The sequence below is a fragment of the Corvus kubaryi genome, unplaced genomic scaffold, assembly GCF_017639235.1.
Source record: "Corvus kubaryi isolate FWS band 111438036 unplaced genomic scaffold, C.kubaryi_AGA036_p1.0 37308, whole genome shotgun sequence".
In the NCBI taxonomy this organism is placed as follows: Eukaryota; Metazoa; Chordata; class Aves; order Passeriformes; family Corvidae; genus Corvus; species Corvus kubaryi.
Window position 1 is genome coordinate 11517259 of NW_024581096.1, and position 21928 is coordinate 11539186.

General features: G+C 36.0%; 1 protein-coding gene across 6 annotated transcripts in view; it reads right to left on the reverse strand.

Annotated features, from left to right (window-relative positions):
- Positions 1–21928, reverse strand: part of NIPBL (NIPBL cohesin loading factor) — a 134755-nt gene that overhangs the window by 54167 nt on the left and 58660 nt on the right. For 4 of the 6 annotated variants that reach the window (XM_042028476.1, XM_042028477.1, XM_042028478.1 and 1 more), the window contains 2 exons: positions 16671–17303; positions 2752–4272 (listed from right to left, as the gene is read on the reverse strand). In XM_042028476.1, the coding sequence (XP_041884410.1) occupies positions 2752–4272; positions 16671–17303 (2154 nt within the window). The remainder of the gene's footprint in view (positions 1–2751; positions 4273–16670; positions 17304–21928) is intronic. The other 2 variants (XM_042028480.1, XM_042028481.1) reach the window with 2 other exon arrangements.

Below are 21928 nucleotides of genomic sequence, written 5' to 3' on the forward strand. Positions count from 1 at the left end.
GTGCAATGCAAATAACGACACAATTTCAAAATTTACTGAAACAATGCAAAAAGTTGTACAAACTTTCAGTTTGCAAAGAATTAATTGTAGCTTAATATGAGTCAATGTTATTGAGTTTTGTAATGAATGGGAATTAGTGCCTTAAGACAGAATGACTATCTACATGGTGTTTTAAACTAGCTGAGCAACCCTATTTTAAACTGCATTTCAGATAATTTATAGCAATGAAGTTGTACATGACAAAGCCAGGAGAAGACATTTTCTTGAGGGAGGGATGGATGAGAAACAAAAAAGAAAGGACAAGAGATACAAGGGTAATGAAATAAGATAAAGTAAAATATACTAAGCTACATGGCATAAGAGGCATGTGAGAAGTTGAATAATGATGCTAAAAGGCAACACTAGAAAAGAATTGCTACAATCTACTAAGCAGTATAGGATGAACTAAAAGAAGGTTTACAAAAATTACATTTCCTAGTGTATTAAAATGTTTATAACTAAAAATGGCACCAAGTAGAACTGTGAACACTATTTCAACTGGACTGAGGACATTGTGGCAGTGGCACGAACACATCTATATGAGTTAGCTGTTGACAAATAGACTTTGCCTGATGAAGAGAGAGAACTTTATAAATTATGTACCTTTTCAAAGGTACACTGGAATTCACCTGGTTAATTAGCATAATGTGTTCTAGGAAGTAAGTTACCAGGGAAAAAAATACAGAACTAAATTACACATCAAAAATCTGCCATTCAAAGACACTTTCTCCAAAATCTGCCTGCTGGACGCTCAAAAGTTGATTTGTAAGATAAAAATAGTTACATTATTCTTTTCATTAAACCTATTTCTAGTATCATTGTAAGAACCTTATTCTGAATACAATTGCAAAAAGACTCATATCAGATTCAAACAATTTTTCCCCTACAAATATGTCCCAAGTTATTTAAAAGTACGCAAGAAAAAGATTACTTCAGAAAGAAAAAAAAAAAATGCAGAAAAACACTGTAGAGAAATTATAAACCTGACTTTAAAATCAATGCTTTGCTCATCTGTGACAGCTACTAGAATCACACCAAAAGTCATTAAAACTTTTACACACTACTAAAGCGTTCTAGATACATAACCACATGTAATATAGACTACAAGAAAAAATAATTCAGAAACATTTTGGAAAGCATACATGCACTGCCTATTGTTCTGAAGACTTTAAAGGAACTGATTTTCTGCGCATAGAATTGTGTGAATTCAAAATCTATCCTAGTGACACTAGACCCTAGTTCCATCGGAAAGTTTTTAGCATTTCCTACCTAGAATATAAGGGTTTTATCTGAAACCTTCAGATTAAACTGAGAACAAAGATGTCATAGTTTTATGGCTAACTCTAGATACCTGTTATTAGAAATAGAAATTTTGCCTGTTTTAAACCTCAAAAAGGGACAGGGACAATGTTCTTATTTCCAGGACAAAGAGAAATCCCTAATAAGGAGGCTAGTATTTTACAAAGAAATAATATACATCATGAATTATTATTAAGACTTTTTAGAGTTAATATAAACAAGTTAGTAGATAGAAAACAGGCATAGCACAAGAAATTGATGATACAGACAACACCTCTTTACAGATGCACGTAAAATAGTTAACACACTCACAAAGATGATTTCTACATAATTTCTAACCAGACCAGCTATATAAGAAAATGTTTTCATCTTGCATTGATTATACACCTGGAAATGGATTTATAAATCATCCTGCATACAGCTGTAAACATCTCCTATGGCTTTTGATCTGTCTATTTTAAGGCACAACAACTCTACAAACACGACTATATAAGAAATTTAAATTCTTTAATGTTAAACATTTAAAAAACCCAGAAACTTGACTAGTTAGTAATACTGATTTCACAATGTGAAATTATCTACTTCAGTCTGAAACCAAAGAAGCCAAAATTAAAGCACCAAAAAGAAAAGCAATCTTATTTTTAAAAAGTGTTAATCCGCAGAAGAGATAATCAGTTAAATATCAAACCTACAAGCTATTCTGATTTATTTCCTGCCCACATACTAATTTCAAAATGCCAGCCAATTGTTCAGCTTTCTTCTTTCTGCATATAATGAACACTAGAGACAATGATATATGAATTCTTCTACAGACCAAACGTTTTTCTAAGTTTATTATCACAAAGTCTCAATCATGGAACCTCCTCAACTGACTTGTATTTATAGTATTAAAGAGGCAGATGGGACTTTGCAACTAGGTTCTTACTACCACCATGTCAAAACATGCCTCAGAAAAACCCATTTCAATTCAAATTAAATACATACAAGAATCTTAGGGCTGCATACTTAGTATTTACCATCACTCCAGCTACATTATTTACAGTAGTGGTAGTACTTCATACAGACACACCTAAACCCGGTAAAATTATACATACAAAAGTTACATTGCACTGGATAAATTACCATATTAAACTAATGCAGCTGAAGTATCATTTAGTGCAGCCTAAGACCATTTAAGTGTTGCCAGATTAAGAACTTGTACTGAAGTAAATAAATAATTTCAGGTTCAATTGTAGCAAGATTTCCAATAATGACAAGTCCTTAGACTAGTTTCACTTTATTTCTCAAAATCCCCATATAAGCAAGCACATAAACTAGCAAATGTTTGCATTTCATTTCTAACAGCAGAAGTAGAAAATCTACAAGAACTTGAGTGTAAAACATATAATGCAATTAATATTAAAACAATCTTACCTTTATTAGGTTTGGATGACTTGTTCTTGTTAGGTTTAAAACAAGAGCCCCTTGATTTATCTTCTCTGTCCTTAATAAATTTCTGCACATCATCCAAAGAAAGCTTTTGAAGGACAACTACAGGTTTAGCTCCTTTATTTAGATCTTCAACTAGCCCAATCTTCTCTACTTTTTCCTTCTGTTCACCTCTAAATTCAGTTTTCCTTGAATCCTGAGAAACATTGCCATCTTTATCACGCTTGATTTTTGGAATGACAAAATGTTTCAATGCGCCAGATCTTCCCCCCAACAAATAACTGGGAAACTCTGCTTTATTGTCACCATGTGTTTTATTACTATCTACTTTACTCTTATTACCATCTGTCCTTCGTTCATCCTTGCTGTTTGGTGACTTAAAACCAGGTTTATCAGGTCTTGATTTGCTAGAATCCCCTTTACCTTCCTGTTTAATACGAGGGCTATCAGGTCTTGATTTCTGCTCCCCAGAAGAAAACCTTGAATCACCAGGCTCTTGCCTATACTTCCTTTCAAATTTCTCAGGTTTTGAACCATCAGATTTAATACCATGCTTAGAATCATGTTCACTTTTGTTTGAGGATCTCAAATATTCAGGCCTTCTAATCTTGGATGGATCTCCTCTGTATCTCTCTGAATCCCCCCTGTCCTCAGATCTTTGTTTAAGGCTATCATGGTCACGCCTTGGTGTATCAGAAACTGAGCGCCCATCAGGCCTCTGTTTTGTTGGATCAGGTCTACTTTCAGGTTTCACCCTTGAAGGATCAGATTTCACATCTAGTTTGTGCCTAGATATTTCTATCTTCTTGTCTGACAAAGGTTTACTGGAGTCCCTCCTATTATCGTGTTTGTGTTTTGGTGTTTCTGGCCTCCCTTCACTCTTCTGTTTTGGTGTTTCAGGTCTGCCTTCACTCTTCTGTTTCGGCGTTTCTGGCCTCTGCCGTATTTCCTGTTTGCCATTATTTTGTTTTCCCTCATTTTGTTTCATCTCCATTTGCCTGCTCTCGTTCTGTTTCAATTCTGTCTGTCTGTTCTCATTTTGTTTCATTTCCATTTGTCTGCTTTCATGTTTCACTTCTAACTGCTTGCTCTCATTGTATTTACTTTCCAACCGTCTGCTCTCATTTTGCTGGAATTCCATTTGTCTGCTTTCATTTTGCTGGATATCTGTCTTTTGACTTTCAAAGTCTGACTTTTTTCTAAAAATTTCTGGATGGTTTTCAGGTTTAAATTTAAGAGCTCCAACAGTGTCTTCTTGGGGAACACACACAAACCCGTCATTATACTGCTTAATTTCTTCAGGTTTTCTGATGGTGTCCAAATCCTGAGTTACTGTTGCCTGAGAGTCTGCTCTTCCTGCTTGCTGCAGATCAATACTAACCATCAATGCTGGCCTTGCCCCATTTCCTGCAGAACCTGTCTCCTGAGAAGCTGCTCTATTTCCTCCAGTAGCACCTCCAGCCTCTGGTGGTTTGTTTTCTTGTTTTCGCTTCTTCAGAGGCTTATCTGAAAGTTAAAAGAGAAAAGATCACAAACTATATATAAAAACTGATAAATGTCCAAGGAAGAATGTCCATTCCCCTCCACTCCCACAATTAATCCTCCTCAGCATGTATTGCAAACATAGAAAAATCCACTGAATTTAAAAGCAAGAATAGGACTTCTCTAGCTAATATTTTTTCATGTATTCAGGCTATCATTCACTGTCAGTCTACCACAGATGCCAGTTAGTCATTAAAAAACCCCTCCCTCAAAACACATGAAATCAAAGGCCCTGTGTAATTCCCAAGAGAACCACCTAATAAAGCAGCTAAAATACATTAAGACCAAAAAACCCCATGCCATTTAAAAAACCCCCAAACTACTCAATTACACTTGAAGCAGAAGCTGGAAAAGTCAAAGTTAAGGTGCATCTTCACAACTACTTTTTGAGGAATACTACTATAAAAGATATCTTCTGCAGATTCAACCTGCTTTATTATACATGTACTAAGCAAGGATCTGCAAAGATTATGACAGAGGTTTTCCCTACTTGGTTCAGTGCATCAGTTGGACTTCACACATTTTAGTCAGGGAACACACAAACAATGAACAAAACTGATAAAGTAACTACTCCACCACTCCATGCTTCTCTTTGAAGCTAAGCAGTACACCAAGGGTTGGAGTCTCTACCATAACACATGCATATTAGGTTGGGGACCACTACACACTTAAAAACTTGAGTATTTTCCCTTTGCAATCATAATGCTTTTTACAGATGAAACAAAAAGTATAGCAATAATTTTCTGTCAAGAACCCAACTCTGCAATAAGCCTTTCAGTTTACACTAAAAAATCATTAGGTGCAGAATAAAGAAAAATCAAGTGAGCCAACCACACAACCTGAAATCTGGTAGAATTCATAGAAATGAGAAGCACATGGAAGTATCCAAAAGAGTATATTCTACTCGTACAAACTTCAACCCATTTATATTACCAACATGGAACTCTAAACTAAAAATAATTTCTGCCATGAAAACTAGATGCCCTACCTGCACTAAGGCATATATTCTCATTTCTCAACTATCACCATGTAATTTGTCTAAAAAAATCCTACTTTCTCTGTAATCAGGGAATATGATTTTAAGTCTAAGGAATGACTAAACACAGATGTATTGTCAAAATCCCTAGACCACAAATGCAACTTAAGAAAGATGTACTTTGTGCCTACGTTTGTGGTGCCTTATCACTAGACACAATGAACCAGCTCTCCTATTCAGAGCAGGTGAATGAATGGTAAGGAGGATGCAATCAAGAAAGAGGGAAATAAATCCCAATGAAAAAAGCCACACACTCCTCTGTAACTGTAAACCAGAATTACAATATATGACTTCTAATTTCTTGTAAATTTTTAGAACATTCTTATTTAGAAATACTTTGAAGGATCACCCCCAAAATGAAAATTAGGCCACAATAACAAGCAGTAACATGGTCAATTCCAGTGAAGCAAACAGGCTTCTTCCCCCCCATCACTTTCATCCTCACATCTATTTGGGTATCTCTAACTTTCTAAAACACAAAAATTCTGTACAAGATTCAGTGGCTGGAAGACAGTAAGGACAGATACAATAAACTCCATGCAGAAACTGATCAACTGCAAAAAAAGAACTTTGCAAAGCTCAATAAAAGCCTGTAGGAATGACTGCCAACTTCATGATAGACGTGTGAAGCAAAATAAATTTTCCAAATCAAAGATGCAGCTTTTTAGCATGGAGATTTTTGCTTTTTTTGTGCTACAGCAGCTGCTGGATTCATATGAGGACTTACACAGATGATTTTTTCTACATTATGGAGAAAACAAATATACAATACATCCACACACATCATTACCTTACTTCTCAATTAAAACTCTTTAAATTTTGAAACATAAGTTCAGAAACTTGCATTCTTTTGAGAAAGTTGGTCAGCCTTGTCATTTTAGTCCAGAAATGCCAGGCACAATAAAAAAATCCTGTAAAAGCTCTGATGGTGGATCTAACAGTAGTCTTTAAGACATTACTGTTATTCATTATCTGCCCCATCCCTTTAAGTGAAGTTATTACCTGTTACAGAAGGGAACACGCATTCATATTTCCACAACTACATTTCACTGTCTAATGAATCACCATAAGGCACCAGTGAAGGTGGTTTGTATTAACCTACCAGGCTGAATGATTCAGTTAAAAGCAAGAAAATGTTTTCCTCTCTTATGCCTATTATAGGAGCAGATGGCCACAAGCTATGGTGCCTTAAACAGCTGTAGCTGGATCATTCAAAACTCACCTTTCAGAGCCCTCATGCTGAAGGCACCAAGAATAAACAACCAAAATAATTCAAGTAGGGCCAATTTTCTTGCTTGGACTTCTGTAAGTGACCAGGCTCAACATGCTGCTGCTCTTCATCATCCAAAATGTCAAATTGTAAGTTGACAACACAAAAGTAGATGGTCACATCACAACTTGGCACACATATTCACTCTAAATACATAGCTCTTCTGATGCACATTCTTCATTTCTCTTGACAATAGCATACTGATATTTTAGTAACTTGACATCTTGTCTGAGAAGAAAGGGACACCTTCAAAAGTTTTATTTTCTTAGATGGCAAGGTGATTGCAGACAGAGTTAAGATGACTCACAGATTTCTTTGTATTTCCAGTGCATCTTGAAGGTGAGCCTCAAAACTAGACTCGATCATTACTGCTTTGCCTCTATGAGAATTCTGTATCTAGGACAAAAAAGCTGTCCCGAGTACAAGAAAATATCCGGTTGAACTAGGGGAAAAAAGGTAGGATGAATACATAGTTCCACTGCCTTCATCAAGTATAATGAAAAAACTCCATTGAATAAGGATAAAAACTTTTTAATTTGACATGACAGCTGCAAAAATTTGAAAGCTGAAATATACCATTGGATTTTGTGGGCTTTATAAAATCTTGAACTCACTTTCAGCTATATGAGCATTAGAATCAGAGAGATAAGGGAGGATAGAGTAGTGAACCTCTGAAAACAGATGTGTTCAGATCTTCTCTTTTACAGTCAAATATATGCTAGTTTGCATATACCTGCTTCGTAAGTCATGAGTCCCAAAATGAACAGATGAACTTTTACAACATCCACTGAAATATACTTCATATCCTTCAAGGCATCAGTATCCAAGCTTCATCCACTTCATTCCATAGACAGTAGTATTTCTATTAATATGGGGATCTAGGACTTCACCAAAATATCAGACTAATGTCTTTCTTTGAAATCCTACAGACCTAGATCTAAAGCTTGTCGCAGTTTCAAATATGCTGGCTCACAAGCTCTTTAGTCCAATAAAGTGTGATCAGGACACTTTTGCTTCCATCTTTATAACAGTTTTCATAGTAAAAAGAATATGCAGTAAGTTACAGAAGAGCTTTCTGACTATATTAATGATTTGGTATACAAGTTCATTGTTTTCAGATTGTTTCCAAAACCATTATTCACTCCTCCACCTTTCTCTGAGGCTGTAGATATATTCAAAATATATCTACATTTTTTCCAATTCCTTTAACAAATTTATGGTAGTTCAGAGAACAGTCTGATCCCAGTTACTCTGCGTATGAATCCTTTTGACTTGGCAAATCCATAAGAATATTCTTTTTACCTTGCAACATGTTCACTAAAAAAGGCAGTACCTTGGAACTCAAAGCAAGATCATAAGCTACATTATACTGAAAAATAGTAGAGCTGTTCTAGCAAATGAAATTATTCATTGTGGCACAAGAAACAAAACATTACTGGAACCACAAGTGTGACATGGCAAAAAAATTAGCAGGATTTCCAAGTGGTAATCTCCCACCAATCCCTTTATGAACAGTATTCCTGGAAACAGGTTATGGCCTTCACCTTTGGAAATATCTGCACATCCAAGTTATGAATACTTTAAGATTAAGAAATTAATTAATTACTGTGGAACCTTTGTGCAAAAAACCACATTGCACTGGAATAACCACAGACACCTTGAGATACATTTCTGCTGAAACTACGAGGCAAACATGACTTGAAGAACATTCATCCTGAAAACAAAGATGCTTGGAAGCTGAGGAAGTGTTAGAAGCAGCAGCTGGATGAGGAGAGCTGTATTATAAAAGTATCTCTGTTCTTTTACTCACCCATGAATCTTTCCAAAGCAGCAGTCAAAACACCTTTAATGCTGAAACCCTTTAATGCTGAAACCCCTAGGTTACTGCTTCCTTGAAAGCCTGATGATTGCCTTAAATCCCAGAATAAACTCTTAAAACAACTAAGTATAATTGAATGATACCCAGCTCTAGAACTGCTTGGCCTAGCAAATTGAAAAGGGCCTTTTGTAAGTATCTGTGAAAAGGTAACAAGTCTAAATAATAGCCATGAGCATCGTTGCTACGCTTCCTTTTAGTAGAATGGTAACATTTCCCTCTACTAATACTGTTTGGTATACTTATAAACAGACAAAAGCGATAAATTTTTGTTTCCCCATTTACACCTTGCAAGGGACTCAGTGGGAGACTTCATATCCAAAATGGTTAAATATGAATATTCCCCTCTTCAGAGACACAAATAAGATTGATCCTCTAATGCTGAATTCTAGATGAACCATTTCAATGGTAATTGAAAGTACAACTTTTCTTTTTGTAAAGCATATCACTTAAGAGTTTTACATTTTTAAAGCTCTAACTCTTCTAATGTCTCATATTAGAGATTACTTCCACTCATTTGAAATATCACTTATTTAATGACATCACTAATTAATAAACTTAACTCAAATATAGTAGTCCTAAGGGGTTATTACATATTGTCAAACCTTCGATTTTTAACAACATCAGAGACAAGTCAGACAGAGGCAAATTACAAGCTTATCTTATTTAAATTAGCAATCAAGATCAGAAATTTTCAACAGGTGACACATAGATAAATGTCCAAATAAGAAACATATGTCTACAGTCAACTGTTTCCTTTTCTTAGTTATTTTTCACATATCTCTTCAAAGCTGTCTAAGGGCCCTTTTCCCCCAACCAACAGTGCTCTGTAGAACACAAGAATCTAATCTGTATACAAGGAATCTTTAAAATTACTTCAATGGTTACCAATGGATGACCTATCAATGGAGTGAGGGCAAAAATCCATTCTTTCCTACTCCTTCATGAATGCACACCATTGACAACCATGAGAGTTTGCTCCCATGTGATCTCCCCTCAAAGTCCTATGCCAACTGAAAAAAAGAATTGAACAACCAAAGAGAACCCTTCACATCAGTAGAAGAGATTTCCACAGTACCAGCTCCTCCCCTTGAAGGAGAGATTTAGCCAACACAAGGCAAAGATTTTATTCTCACTGCTTCCTCCCTTACAGAAGAAATCAAGAAAATACAGTCATGAACCTCTTATAGGAAGCTTTATAGAATGGCACGTAATTCCAAAAATCTCTGAAGAAGTGACCAGAGGACTTCCAGCTGCTGCAGTTCAAAGAAAGGGACTTGCAAGACTCAGAACAGAAACAGCTGCTAATCTTTAGCGACCTGTTAAAAGACTTCATCGAACTTCTGGTCACTGTCCAAAAAGGAAACCCCATCAGAAGGGATGTCTAAACTCAGTTCAAAACACGAAAAGGCTACAGCGATCCCTGGCATAACTTAAGGTGTAGAAGACTTTATCAAAATGAATATTCTGAAGTTTTGTTTGCTTGCTTAAATATAGCAATAACACACTCATCATACTGTGTTACGAATTTTTCTACTTAAGGATGTCTGGTAACTCATTATTCTCTGTCAACTACAGTAATACAAAGGAAATACTACACCAGGAAATAACAAAAATTAAACTGCAGGAAAGTATAATCAAATATCTACTTTTGTTTAGAGATTGGAAACTGAACTTAAGCTCTCTGAATTTAATATTGCTGTCTTACAAACCATACAACTTTAATTTATTTATGAGATAGATTTTTCAACATAAACACCGGGTTTTATCCACGTGATTGCTTTGTGCAAAATTACAGTTTTGTAATCTCAAAATACCTGAGCAAAACCTGAAGTGCACTTACTTTGAAATACCCAGTGCAGCATCTAATTCCACAAGAAAAATGCAACACACTAATATCAGACTGAATGAAAACTAAAGTACCACAGCTAACATATCCAACAGGATTTTCATTCATTTGTATAGACAGAAAACTTTAGAAATAAGAAGTGACTTTCCCTTCTCCCTTCAAGCTGCTGATTTTGTTCTGACACAACGCCTTGCACTCAAAAATACCATCAATTAACTAGATCAGTAACATTTATATTGCATGACATTGAAAAAGAAATCTGTGTCTTCTTAGGCTGATGTCAGAGTGAACTTAGTGACTGCGAACTACAGAAATGATGGGATTAAGCTCTTAATAGGGTTTATTCACTACTCATGCCATTTCTTTATCAAGATTTAAAAACATTATAGAGAAATGAGTCTCCCAGAATGTAAGTTGTTACTGGGTAAATAGTATCATAAATCCTTTCATCAAACAGGTACAAACAAGGGTATACATTACATGAAATTTATATTGAATTTTCTAGTCTTAGTTCATGGTGTAGACTGAAACAAAGAAGGCTTCTTGCTAAACTGCTACAGTTTAGTTATTTCCTACACCTTCTTGCAAGAGCAGTTTTCTACACTACCCTATGTAAAGCACGACCTAGAATAAATAGAGGAATTTTGATGTCATGTTACATATGAGCACAAATAAAAATTCTATTAAATTATATGACCCTACCATTAAAAAAAAATCATTTTGTAAGTATTTTAATCTTTACAAAAACTGTAAAAGGAAGTAACTTTTCCCAGATGGGTGGAAACATTGCAACATTTCATTGCAATTCCTCTAATAGAACAGGAATTTCTTCCCTTAACTTTTCTTAAAACATGTCTGAACACACACAAACACAATATCAGTCTTCTACACGACATGGAGGCTGCAAAGCTGCTTTTTCTTGGAAGAGCTATATGAAGCACCAGTTTCATCCATTACATTACTCTACAAAATGCAGACCTAAGGAAAGCTTCTATACACAAAATACATGATAACTAAGTCTCACATTCTACTACACACAGAGCTAATTATCTTTCGCACTGTATCTCTTCACTTTCTGGTATTAATGACTGTAATCTGCAAAACTACTATACAAATTACTACTTAAAGCCCCATTTTTAAGGAAATAAGCCCCCTACAACATTTTTGGAAATGAATGCTAATATACTGGTTATAATTACACATTCTGTCATTTCATTAATTGGCTACATAAAATTAGACATAAACAAACTATTCATTCATAATAGTATTCTTCTATTAGTTTCCTCTTTAGGGAATTTTATGGGGGAGATGGGTAATGGGGAGAAAGGGAGAGGAGCCGGGTAAGAACTTAAAAAGTAAGAGAAAAAGGGTACTTACCTATAACTGTAGTTTTGAGAGTTTTGCTCCGGCAGATTCACACTCTTGGGATGTGTGTCTCTGCTGCTAAGGGCTTGGAACGAACCAAAAAAAGAAGGGCCCACAGCAGGCATCCAAATGCCCCCTAACTGATCCAATTATTGGAAATAAAGTTATTAAAGCTTCAATACTTCCTAATTCAAAGAATCCACAGTAAGATTCCAAAGAAGTGGGTAAAATGGACCCTCAGGGGTAAAATATATAGGGAAAAACACACATAAACAAGTCAGTTTGTCTCATTAAAAAAATTCATCTAATGCTTTCAAGTTTAAAAAAAAAATATTATCCTCCCAATGAAATGGTTAATGATTTTCATTACTCTTTTCACAAATGCCAGAAAACAGTGCCTTTTACAAGCAAAAGCAGAACTCCTCAATCTGTAAAAACAGCGGTATTATAGAAAAGTATCTTTGAAGATGCCTAAAATCTAACCACACACTTTATGTATGGAAGAGCTCAGATTAAAACCTAGCAAATCTGAGTAAAATAAAAAAGCTAAATCAATTTGAAAAAGAGTATCTGAAAAAGATGGGTTACTTTCTGGGTTTTTATGTAATTTTCAAGGTTATCTTCCCTCTTCCTGTTGCTAAAAGACTCAAGCTCCTTTTAGCATTAATATGTTAAACATTTTTGTTTCACAGTATTTGGAGTTTTTAGAAAACCATGAAAGATCCTGATGTATAAACTTTGTATCTGAAAATTAATTCTGTAGCAGGTCTAAATCTTGAAAAACAAGAACTTCATTTAATGTTCTAGGAAAGTTTAGTCTGCAAGTGATGCACTAACTTTGAACTGCTTAACTACACACAAAAATAACTCATGTACCTGAACAGTGGCAAAGCACAAGTTAATGCAAAGAACTGAGGTTACCAAAATGAAATTTCTCCCTCAACATTCCCATCTCCCAAAAGGAAAAAAGATGCCTGAGAACAACAGAAATTCCTGGGACAATTTCTAAAACTTAAGAGGGTTTCCTGAACTTTCTGGGAGTAGTCAACTTCAGAACATGAACAAAGCACAATTTCAGTTAAGTAAACAAAATTGGTTCAGAACATAGACCTCTACTTGTTTCAAAAGCCTTCAACTGCACCAAGTAATACAGGAAATGTGACAACTGGCAGTAGTTAGAAGAGAAGAAAGTGCGCGCTAAGTTTCACTACCTTCCTGAAGAAATTATACCATCAAAATATCACAACGTAACTAGAGAAGAGGATGTCAATCCTGTGGAAATCATTGTGGAAAAAGTCAATCCACTTCTGTAACATCCCTTTTGAATCACTTTTTTTCCAACTCAGATAATCTGAGTCTTGAGAAATAATAGCCAAATCTATCTGTAATACTACACATTTTTGTATCTGATGAGGGTATAGAGGCCATTGTGAGGGGAGCAATGGGAACTGAAGACCTGAGTTACGTCACGTTCCAAGGACTTACTTAGCAGTACTGAAGCTACTAAATGTAATGGATGTATTAGAATGTAACTTTTGGTGCCAACTGCCTAGATCTTCAAATCTCCTTTCACTAACAGATACAGAAAACTTACTTGTGAAACTAATCAATGGAGAGACCTTCTTGATGGAGAAAGTAGAAAGAGATGAACTCCTGCCCTTCCATACAGAGGACAAGGATGAAAACAGCTTTTCAAATTTCACAGCTCTCTATCATGACAATACACTCAAAAGACAATCAAAGACAATACACTCCACTTAATCCAAGAGCCAAGTACCCCAAAAGAACAGAATTATAAAAACACAGCTGCAGAAAGCACTCAGATATGAGGAAGGAAGTCTGTAATCTAAAATCACTCCTTATGCATATCTGACACACACTAGCTCAAGTTTGTTGGATTTTGCAGTAGTGATTTTTGCACTAAAGATTCCTCTTAATAAAGCAAAAGCATGAAAATCAGATTTCAGAATGATAAGCTGCTTTTCAAAGAAGGCACTTCTGCAAAACCCTGTGTTAGTTCCTCTTCTGAAACACAGACTGCCTCCCACTTTGAGAGACTTTGTTTGGTAGAAGTTAAATATTTTTACAGTTTTATTAGAAACAATGAGTTATTACAGAAAGTACTATAATTACCACAAGGCTCCAATCCCCATTTCCCACCAGTACCAAATATAATAAAAGGACCTCAGCATCAAAAAAAGACCCCAGACCTGAGCATTGCCTTAGCCAAGTTGTATAATTTTTAGCAAGAATGCCCCCCAAAAAATTTCTGCTGCTTCTCTGAAATAAACACCTCCACACTACTGGTTATTAGCCTCAGAAGAACATGTCCTATCCAACCAAACCGTTACTGTTAAAAAGAAAGCATTTCAAAATCTGTGATGGAGCATAGAACTATTGAGATTTCATGTCTGAAATAAAGGACAGAAGAGACCACTAATCTACTATCAAAACTTGTGAGTACCACTTTACTGAAAGTAATTTATGGAAACTGGTGTGAGCACACACAGAAAACACATATGGCTGTAATATGCATTCCCATGCCTCTGTTACAAAAGCAGCAAAGAAGCTTCCATGCAGATTTTAGCATGTGCTAGCATTCTGAGTAAGTTCTCTGAAACAACGCTTGCTATTGTAAAGCATCATCTGGCACTATGCACTCTCACTTTAATTAACCTGAGCACTTGCTACACCCACACTCTTTTCCAGACAAAATGTGATCTGAAGTTACAGTACATGTACAAAAATGCACAAATGCCAGGCTTTTGTATAAATACACTATATGCAGCTTTGCAGAAATGAATGACATATTTAGAAGTTACTGAATATGTTTCCAACAGACATATTCCCATAGGAATAATAGAGGAAGCTTCCTCTTGCAGCCTCACCAAACTAAACAGCTCTAACTAGAAAAATCCCAGAGGGTATCAGTTTCTAGACATAGCACAAACTTAAAAGCACTACCAAAAAAGTAGTAACTGTATTTCTCCGAGGCAACATTTTCAGGAAATCTGTTCCAAGACTGCTAAAAATCTTTCTACTATATACTATGCAGTCATGGCTGAAACCTCAAGAGCCAAAGTGAAAAGTGCTGCTGTCCATCATAGAGGCAACTTAGCACAAGTGAATAAATAGCTATAATTTGTCCCAATATGAGGCAGCAACTCTTGCACCTGATTTATACCAAGTATAGGAACTCAGGAAGATCTGAGACCTACTAGTGGATGCAGCTAAGGGGAAACCATAAGATCAGAATCTGTATTTGGGAAGATGGTTACTGACCAGTGGTGAACAGGAAGGGTCACATTCTACAAAAATCACTCCTTTCCCCAAAAGAAACAAATCAAGGCTCTGACCATGGATGTTTAATTATGGTAAACAAACTTTACAACTAATACTCAACATTTTCTGAAAGCCAAAACAAAACAGAAAGTATGTTTTTAGTCTTAATCAAAGTGTTTGAAAGCTGCTGTGCATTTTTTCAGCTGCTTCTCAAGTAAAACATGGTGGAGATTCTATTTCAAGTGCGTGGACATAAATGTTGCTTTTGAAGTATTAGGCCACAAACCACAAGCTCTCCAACAATAAATTTATAATTAATGGAAGAGATTTAAGCAAATAAACAAATTCCCCATTTCACTGAATTAAAATTAAAGACAGTAGAGATCAGTAGACATCTTTTTTGAGGTGAACACACCTTTTCTCATTATGTTCATAAATAGTTTTTCCTAAAAAGATTTGAATTAGTTACCAAATAAGAAACATCTTAGAAGTTCAACCTTTTAGTACTGCAACAATGTTTACACACACACACACACACACACACACACACACACACACACACAAACTCTCTCTTCCCCTCATCACTCAGGCATCTTTAAAAATAGTGAAAAACCACTTTGAAAAGGGAGCAAATTTGCACCCTCTCTGGTGGTTAAAACCCAAACTGTGTGTAAATTCATTCCATTCAAGTATGTCTCCATGGACCATTTTTACCTATGAACTTCCAAAATCAGAATTTTCACCATTTTCCATTCTGCAAGACTTTTCTCGAGAGTATCTAATAAATTAGGATTATGTTACAAAAGATCTTTTTCTCAGAAGTTAAACACGGTGCAGAGGAAGATTCTGAAAAATATTTATGGTAAATTATTATTATCTAATTCAAAAAATACGTCTGACACTGAAGACCTTCAAACCAATTAACAACAGAAAGAGAAATCAAAATGAAAAAATTGATAGATTCAATTAAATCTATTAAGACAGGTGCACCTACTGAAGCAAAGATAAAACATCTCAGAAGCCCACCTGGTTCTGTGCTAGAGACCGTACAGATATATGGTAGTTCTCTAAAGTTTCTAATGCCTATATAATAATTAACATTCAGTTGAACAAACATTACAGACGACATAATTGTATATGCTACCCAATTATTACGCTACTTTTAAAAGAACAGAATAGATGTGATTTTAGTCTAACATCTCCTTCACATTAAATCCAAACGGGGATATGAATAGAAATGGGACAAAACCGTTTCCTGAATTTTCTTAAATTAGGCAACATGGATTAATAATACAACTATCAAAACTCACTACAAATTTTGATTTCTGGTACTGCTGGGATTTTAGAAACTATAAACAACATCAATTGTACTTCATTCAGTCTCATGGTTCAAAGTAAAGAGTATCTTAAAAGAATTTTGAAACATAAGAATTTCACTTTCCGTCCATTAAGACCCCAAATAAAGACTATCAGATATTCAAAATATGCATATATGAAAGATTACAGTTCATTGTTGGAAGGGAATGGAGATGAATGTTGCAGAAGAACCTACACTGAGTAAACAGAATTGAACTATGTGACAATGACAGGAAGTTTTTTTTTATATATATATATGGGGTTTATATGCGCATATATATATATTTATAGAATATATAGTGTATATACACACACACAATCCTTTTACCTTTATCTTGCACTTCTTTTGAAAATCGCTCCCTTTCAATAGCTGATTCACGTTCTATCCGCTCAATTTCAGCCAATGCATCCAATTCTACTTCATCATATGACGTTATAGCTCCTTGTTGCGAAACCTGTTGCTGTGTCTGTACCACAGGAGTTTGAGGTTGTTTTGCAGCAACTGAAGTGTTCTGTTGTAAAACAGGCACTTGTTGTGCCTGAAGGAAAGCTGTCTGTTCATGCTGCGGCAAACACTGAGCAGCGTTTAGTGGGCGGTTAACATCCTGTGGAGTAACGGGTGTTTTAGAAGTCTGTCCTGGGTACTGCACATTAAAAGGAATATCACCCTCTGACACACTGCTGTTTTCCAAGCCAGAGAGCATATCATCCTGCTGGTCCATATCCGAAGATCTTACACGAGACAGTCTTAATGTAAGCTTAGTGGAGTCCTTGGAAGGAGAGCTAATGATATCATACATTGCAGCTTTTTCAGTCTGGTCTTTTTCATCCTTGCCTAACTTCATTTTCTTTTGTTTCTTTTGCTTTCTTTCTGGAGAATCTAACAATATGTCTGGGGGAACATCTCTAGGTGATGAATAAGGTGGAGGCTGAGATTGTTGGATTAAAGGTTGTCTTGATCCTAGAATAATAATTCAGAAAAACTGAACAGTTATGTTGTTTCATGTTTATATAAAAACACTCTAAATATAACCTATATAATTTTAATGTGTAGCTCTACATTTAACTGTGTTTCACAAAAGGTCTAAATAAGATTGGTAGGAAGCACATCATTGCTAGATCAAGATGCAATCGAGATAGTTGCAGTATACTTCCTAGGAATTTAAGCTGTCCACTGCAAGTAGAGAAGGGATCATTTCAGAGAAGACGGAACAAAAAAACCCACCACCAAAAAAGAATAAATAAAAATAGTACCTAAGGTTCAGAATACCAGCTATTAGAAAATGATCAATGAAAGCAAGTTGATGACAGAAAAAAGAAAAGATCAAAAAGATTCTTATTAAGGCCCAGTCAGTGATGAAGACTTAATGATCAGTGTACAGGCACTAGCCATTTCAGCCACACATTTTTAATTTTAAAAAACCCAAAAAACCAAAACATACGCAACCTCCTTAACTTGGATTTCATTTTTAACATTTTTTTCTTTTCTTTTTTTTTGTCTTTTTTACAATTTTATTTTAGGTAAATTTATTCCAACCTCCCCCACTCATTACTATCTAGAAAACACTCATTATCTGAAGGCATTTTTCTACCATTCCCTGCCTTATCTCCCCTCCTTTTTTGTTAATGTACAATTTTTTGCTTCTACGTGCATTCTTTACAGGATTTGAGTGTATCTACAGAAACTTAAATAAGAGCATCCATCTAATTAAATAAATTCTCCAATTAATTACATTTGAAGTTCTAATTTCTCTAACTAATCAGTTCCCTCTGTTAGCCCAGAAAAAAATCCGAAAAACAGAAGCTTTTCAACCTGTCCCAACTGTATTTTTGGCTTAAAAAGGAATACTGTGCAAGGTGGGGGACACACACAGTCTCCTCTTCTTAAAGCAACCATTCAGATTCCATTCATCCATTGGGGAATACTGATCTTCAGAAAGCAGTGACTGAGATTGTTATTAGTCATTCTGGTCACGGTATCAGTACTTCTAACAACAAGCAAAATTAACTGGAATACAGTTCCCATGTGCTTCATTCAAGAAACACCACTAAACAAGAAAGCAGCTTTATTCTGTGGCTTAAATTTCTACCAGATATTTTTGGAAATGTTAAGAATCTAAGACCTGTAGATGAAAAAACAGAATGGATATCTCTATCAAAGCTTCAATTCACATGAAAGGTGTGCTTTTACTGATGATCTCTTTTTACAGACTGCTATGCTTATTTTGTCTCCCTAGACCATTCTGTAAGAAGTCCCATGACTTCTGTATGTAGAGAGCAGGGTATGACATGGGATTATCTTAATCCTTGGCCATCAGCAACAACTCCATATTCTGTCATACCATCCACAAAGCTGGGAAGCCCTGTTTTGACTCATCCAAAAATTTTCAAAACTCTTCTACTACTCTACTTCCCTTCCTCAAATCAGATACCACACTCAGCCACCAGTACCAAAGTTCTCACTACACCCTAAGAAGATTTCTCCCTTGCTTTTCACCAGATTCCAATTCTTGTTATGCTCCTCCCCGCAATTACCATTTCTTTGGGTAATTAACAAGATCAAATGTAATGTGTAGCAGGAATCATTAGCTACCATTTTCTTTTATGGTAATGTCTACCACCCAGGAAATACAAGCTGCAGGATAATTTCTACAAATACTAGAGGTGACTCAGAACTTTTCAAAGAGATATAACTGACATCTTAATCTTGAATTATCTCTTATATGAATACTTTTAAAGTTGCAACAATGGAACACGTACTGTTTTTCAGAGTTACACTTCTGAACACAGGGAACAGATTCGATTCTCCCTTGTCCTAAACTTCTGAATAAATATGACAAGATGAATCTGATTTGGTATTAATTTGGCATTTCTCATGTTGAAAAGTAACACTGCAGCAACAGATAAAGTGGTTCTTTTTATCTTTGAATAGACTTGAGGAGGTCAGAAGGATTTCAGTGCATTCCGTTGAACAGTCTTAGAATCCAGTAAATGAAGAAACAAAAGTAAAGTTTTGCCTCTCCTAGGCAGCACTACGAATAAGTATTTGGAAATATCTTCCTCCTGAAGGAAATTCTTGAAAGGTTTTGATAGTAAGGCCTGTAAGCTGCACATTCCAGCAATAACTTCACATATTTCTGAAATATTTAATGATGGTTAAGCCTCTGATAACAAGGAGGCTTGGAAGCTACAATGCCTGTGTATGGAGGTGAAAAGCATTCTTGAACAGTTCCACCCTACCACAAACTTTAGCAGTTTTGAACAGGTACAACACAATGAACACACAGCACATTCTGTTCAATACTGAGGCTTCAGACAAAAACCAGAAGTGTACTGAGGTGGCTAAGAAGGCCAACGGCACCCTGGCCTGTATCAGCAGTAGCACAGCCAGCAGGACCAGGGCAGCGACTGTCCCCGTGTACTCGGCATTGGTGAAGACACACCTTGAATGCTATGTTCAGTTCTGGGCCCCTCACTACAAGAAAGACACTGAGGTGCTGGAGTGAGTCTGAAGAAGGGGAACAGAGCTGGAGCACAAGTCCAGTGAGAAGTGGTTGAAAGAGCTGGGGGTGTTTATCCTGGAGAAAAGGAAGCTCAAGGGGAGACCTTATCACTCTCTACAACCACCTGAAAGGAGGTCGTGGCTAGGTGGGGATCAGACTATTCTCCCAGACAACTAGAGGAAACAGCCTCAAACTGCACCAGAGGAGGTTCAGGTTGGACCTCAGGAAGAATTTCTTCACTGAAAGGGTGGGTAAGCACTGGAATGGGCTGCCCAGGGAGGTGGTGGAGTCACCATTCCTGGAGGTGTTCAAGAAACGACTGCATGTGGCACTTGATGCTATGGTTTAATTGGCATGATGGTTTTCCATTAAAGGTTGGACCAGATGATCTTGGATATCTTTTTCAACCTTAATGATTCTATGAAAACTACACCCATTATACAGAGAGGGTTTTGGCTATTAATTTTGGGATCAGTCTGGAGTATTTCCTATGGGAGAAGTCTGAGAATATGTCTGAGAATAAATATCATTACCAAGACCAGATAACAGAAAAAAAAGTTTTTTTAAAGAACACAGTTATAAAGAGTTTGCCGAACCAGCTGAGATTCCAAGATAGAGAAGGTTTGTTCTACAGAATGCTGTTGATGCAGTAAATAATATACAAATCTTCAGAAAATATCTTTAGGAATGAACCAACTTTCTTATTTTAGAACAGGAAAATATTTAGGCAACTTTTGAGTCTAAATCTAGGGCTGGGCAGTAATTCAGGAGAAAAATAAATCTGACTTTTTGTAGTTGATTTTCCATAGATAGTATCATTAAAAGAACTTCGTGCATTCTCTGTTTATATAGCAGGAATATGTACAACTTCTGAGATAAAAGGAGGTTCTCCCCTGATTCAGGAATGTCATTGTATCATTACTGAACAGCAAATACTGGTACTCAACCAGATAACACCAAATATAACTGAGAAGCAGGTATCATTATAGGAAATGAGAAATGTTTGTTCTCTACAGAGAACGAACACAACCATCAACAATACCTCTCTTGTCTTTCAGCAACAGTCATTCAGAGCACCCATGATAACCCTAGGACAGGTTCTCTACATTTCCTAGTTCTTCTATTGATTCCTAATGGTAGATGGCACCAAGTATGGAATAAGTTTTACCAACTGCTGTAGCAATTTGCAAACACCTTTTTTTCTGTGAGTCTTGACTGGAACTTTATCAAATCCTATATAATCAACTATAAAAAGAATTTGATTGCATTGACAGAGACTTAGCCTTCTTTAAAACGTAAAGTTTTGAATCCACTTCTAGTTTGTTTACCCTGGCTATACCTGCTCACTGTGTGTCACTAGCTTGGATAGCAAACAAGGAAGCTTCTGTCCAGGAGACTGCACAGATCACTGACATCTCCATCTTACGGTTTTGTCTGTACTTGCTAATCACATCACAATACTCACAACTTCTTTAAGTATTCATGATACTTCCTCTGATTGTCTCTAATCCTCTTCATGTCACTTGCCTTTCACAGGTGATGCAGCAAAGTCACACCACTGATCACATTCCATGTTGTGATCCACATGGTTAAAAAGCAATTACTAAGGTTATCAGGAAGTCAGGACTCACACATTTTTCAGAATTAAAAAAAATTATTACCTTTCCACTTGTACAGTAACAACTTCCAAAGGGTCACATGAAACATTATCCTAATATTCCTTTAATTCCCTTGCAGGCAAAGGTTCTTGGGTGCTGATAAAAGCTTTTCACTCATTCTACACCCTGTTTTGCCAGAAGTATCATTTCCTAAGCATGAAAGCTGGAAAGACTGCTAGAGAATAAATGAAGACTAATGTTTAATACTTGGTTCACAGCACATTGGAGAGAAACTTCAAGAATGTTGAAGCACTACACTTTTTGAAATCTATAGGAAAGTGATCTTCCACACTCCTGGAACATGATTTCAAAAAGTACCAAATTGGTGTATAAACCTGGACACAGCATTCCAGACATTTTACTGGACAATCCTTTGGAAAGACACTGTAAGAAAGGTGTATGTGCTACATGTGAATTATTAAGAC